The 3,496-nt window shown below is 61.4% G+C and overlaps 1 protein-coding gene across 1 annotated transcript; it reads left to right on the forward strand.

Annotated features, from left to right (window-relative positions):
- Positions 1 to 487: 487 nt before the first annotated feature.
- On the forward strand, positions 488 to 3,086 carry KLF2 (KLF transcription factor 2). The gene is made up of 3 exons (XM_020969413.2): positions 488 to 812; positions 909 to 1,752; positions 2,330 to 3,086. The coding sequence occupies exons 1-3, from the start codon at positions 738 to 740 to the stop codon at positions 2,503 to 2,505; spliced, it is 1,095 nt and encodes a 364-aa protein (XP_020825072.1). The 5' UTR covers positions 488 to 737; the 3' UTR covers positions 2,506 to 3,086.
- Positions 3,087 to 3,496: the final 410 nt, after the last annotated feature.

Here is a 3,496-nt window from a genome sequence, read left to right on the forward strand (position 1 = left end):
CAAGCTGATCAAGCACTGAGGTCATTCCCGGCCCCCGGGTCCTGCACACCTCCAACCCCCGAGGCCCAGACTCCCAGGGTCCCCAGCTGCGGGCAGTGGTTTCCAGCCCCCACGACCCCCTCCTCCTCCCGAGCCCCGAGGAGGGGGCAGGTAGTTAGGCAAAAGTTGGGAAAGCCCTAGCAGGGTGGGGGTGGAGGGGGGGATCCGTACACGTCACGCTGACGCGACGCCCCGGCTCGCCGCGGCGGGCTTCGCTTGTTGACACCGTTGCCCCGGGAGACGGGGAGGGGCGGGGGGGGGGGAGCGGAGAGGGGGCGGGGCCCAGGCTGGAGCTCCAGGCTCTGGTCCGCAGCCGCTGCGGCCGCGGCCGCCGCCGGCTTATATACTGCGGCTAAATTTAGGCTGAGCCCGGAGCTCGTCCCCATCCGGGACGCGTTTCCGCCGCCGCTGCCATTGGCCCGGCCCCGCGCGCGCCGCGTTATAAGGCTCGGGCGGGCCCCGGGGCCGCCACTCACAGCCTTGTCAGCCCCCCGCCCAGCCCGTCATTCTGTCGGTCAGTGAGTCCGGCTCGGCGCGCGCGCGCCCGTCACTCAGTCAGCCCTCCAGCCGGTGACAGCGGCAGCCAGGCAGCACCCACACATTCTCTAGCTCCCCTCCCTCGCTCTCTCCCGCCCACAAGTCGGGCCGTCGGTCTCCGGCCATCAGTCCGTCCGTCTCCCCTCGGGCGCCCGGCGGCCATGGCGCTGAGCGAGCCTATCCTGCCGTCCTTCGCCACGTTCGCCAGCCCGTGCCGGGAGCGCGGCTTCCAGGAGGTGAGTGAGCGCCCCGCGCCCCCTCCGCGCCCCACGCCCCCTCTGCGTGTCCCCGACCCCAGTCTCACCGGCCCTCTCCGTGTCTCCCTCCCGCAGCGCTGGCCCCGCACCGAGCCCGAGCCCGGCGGCGCCGACGAGGACCTCAATAGCGTGCTCGACTTCATTCTCTCCATGGGGCTGGACGGGCTGGGCCCCGAGGGCGCCGCGGCCCCCGAGCCCTCGGCCGCCTTCTACCCGCCGCCGCCCCCCGGCTGCTATCCGGAGCCCCCAGCGGCCGCGGCCCCACCGCAGCAGCAGCAGCAGCAGCAGCCGCCCCCCTACGGGCTGGCGGCGGCGCCCGAGCCCCAGCCGGCCCCGGCCCCGGGCGCGCTGCAGGGCCGCTTCCTGCTGGCCCCGTCCGCCTTCGGGGGCTTCGCCGACGGCATCAAGGCTGAGCCCGAGCTGGACGGCGGCGCCTTCGCGGCCGCCCTGGGCCGGCCCCCTCGCTGCGTGAAGCGGGAGGGCGGCGGGGCCTGCATGCTGGGCCCCGGGCCCGGCCCCGACACGCCCCCGCTCAGCCCCGACGGCCGCAGCCCGCTGCAGGACGCCCACCCGCGGCTGGCCGCGCCGCGCCCCTTCGGGCCCCCAGGCGCTTTCGGCCCCGCGGCGGCCGCCGCCGCCGCCGCCTTCCCCGGGCCACCCCAGCTGCACTACCCCGCGGGCCCCTTCGGGCTCTTCGACGAGGGCCTGGGTCTGGCGGCCGCCGCCGCCGCGGGGCCCGCAGCCCGGGGGCTGCTCACGCCCCCCTCGTCGCCCCTGGAGCTGCTGGAACCCAAGCCCAAGCGCGGCCGGCGCTCGTGGCCCCGCAAGCGGACGGCCACGCACACGTGCAGCTACGCGGGCTGCGGGAAAACGTACACCAAGAGCTCGCACCTCAAGGCGCACCTGCGCACGCACACAGGTGGGTGCAGGCAGGTCCGGGGCCGGGGTGGCGAGGGGCGTGTGCACGCTCGTAGCCTCTGAGGCGGCTCTTAGGGATTCCCCCCTACACGCATACACGCCCTCTGTAGGAACTGTAAGGGGGGGGGCTGGACATCTTTTAGTCATAGAATGAATATCCCCCCACTGGTGTGTAGGGGTGGTGAAGGGGCACGGAAGTGCCTGGAAATGAAAGCTTGCCCCTCGGAGGAAAGGAGGGCTGCAGAGAGTGCAGGGGGAGGAATAGATCTGAGCCAGGGATGTGACACTGTCATGAAAGGCTCTGGAGAGGCTGTGGTAGCCGAGGAAGGGGGTGGGGTGATGCACTGTTTACTGTGCTGGGTCTCTTCCCCTAACTCTAATAGCAATTCATGTTAGGGGGGAGGGGAACATGGTGAAAATCGTAGATGGGGAAGTTATGTATGAGGAACATGCAGTTAAGGTTTACAGCTGTGTGGCTTGGGGTGCTTTAAGCATAGAGTGTAATGTGTGGAGCTTCGAGTGCAGGTATCTCCTGGTACTTTTGATGGTCTAAATGCGTCTGTGTGATCTCTTGGCAGGTGAGAAACCCTATCACTGTAATTGGGATGGCTGCGGTTGGAAATTCGCCCGATCAGATGAGCTAACCCGGCACTACAGAAAACACACGGGGCACCGACCCTTCCAGTGTCACCTCTGCGACAGAGCCTTTTCCCGGTCTGACCACCTGGCCTTGCATATGAAGAGGCATATGTAACTGGGCTCCAACCCAGGCAAGCTTGTAGCTGGCACTACACGCTGAGCCTTGAGCCAGGGACCTCTCTGAACTCTTTTCTCCCAGAATGTGACTGGTATTTATTGGGCTTTTGTGAAAGGCTATCGTCCAGCAGGACTGTACTTGTACATAGGGCATTTCCCCTCATTGGACCCTGACCACAGACTTAAAAAGAGGTTTGTGCATTGGAATCCCTGACGCTGACCCCAGTGGGACTGAGTGCCGGTTGAATCGGACAGTTTTGTCTGATTTTCGATCTCACCTAAAAGGCATGGTTTGAGAAGATTCCCTACTTCTTGACGAATTTTGTATTCAAAATGGTGCAATAGTATCCTTATACTCTCAGCCATGGTCTACACTAGTACAAGGCTTGATGTCTTGTAAGTAACATAGCCTTAACTTTACTGCCTGAAATGTTGGATAATGTAAATATTTGGCAAGTATTGTAATAATGTAAATATACAAGGACAAATGGGCATTTTTGCCTGTTTCTGTTTTATATGAAAATGATTTCTCAGTTTTTAAAAAAAAATAAAAACAAATGTTTTGCATCTTTTAAAGAATGTTTCCATGCATACCCAGAGTTGGCTTTTTTGAATACTAGCAGTTTTGATATACCTCTGGTTGTCCTGGGGAGTTGGTGCCAGTTTCTCACTGAATGTGGAATGAAGGAGGTAGAGGGATGGGGTTAGTAAAAAAAAAAAAATGATGAAACTTAGAGGGAGGTGGGGAAAAACCAGCCAGATTTACTACCTTTTCAGAAATGGTGTTTTAGTTAGTCAGTTTGGGTTGGGCTTGTACAGGGCTATTTTCATAGTCTCAATGTTTTCCAGCTGTGGTGACTGTGTGCCAGCAGGCATGTGGGTTTTTCCTATAAATTTAAACACTGCATTTCTGTAACTAGGGAGGCTTATTTTAAGGCTGTCTCACACATCAATTACCTTCTTTTCCCAAGGGCTTAGGGGAAAGTGGT

Source organism: Phascolarctos cinereus, unplaced genomic scaffold (assembly GCF_003287225.1).
Source record: "Phascolarctos cinereus isolate Bilbo 61053 unplaced genomic scaffold, phaCin_HiC Scaffold_4;HRSCAF=312, whole genome shotgun sequence".
NCBI lineage: Eukaryota > Metazoa > Chordata > Mammalia > Diprotodontia > Phascolarctidae > Phascolarctos > Phascolarctos cinereus.

Excerpts from the sequence above, each read along its gene's own strand:
- KLF2 (XM_020969413.2), top strand. The coding sequence starts at position 738 with ATGGCGCTGAGCGAGCCTATCCTGCCGTCCTTCGCCACGTTCGCCAGC. Across the intron at positions 813-908 it reads GGGAGCGCGGCTTCCAGGAG|CGCTGGCCCCGCACCGAGCC; the intron begins GTGAGTGAGCGC and ends TCCCTCCCGCAG. Across the intron at positions 1,753-2,329 it reads GCACCTGCGCACGCACACAG|GTGAGAAACCCTATCACTGT; the intron begins GTGGGTGCAGGC and ends ATCTCTTGGCAG.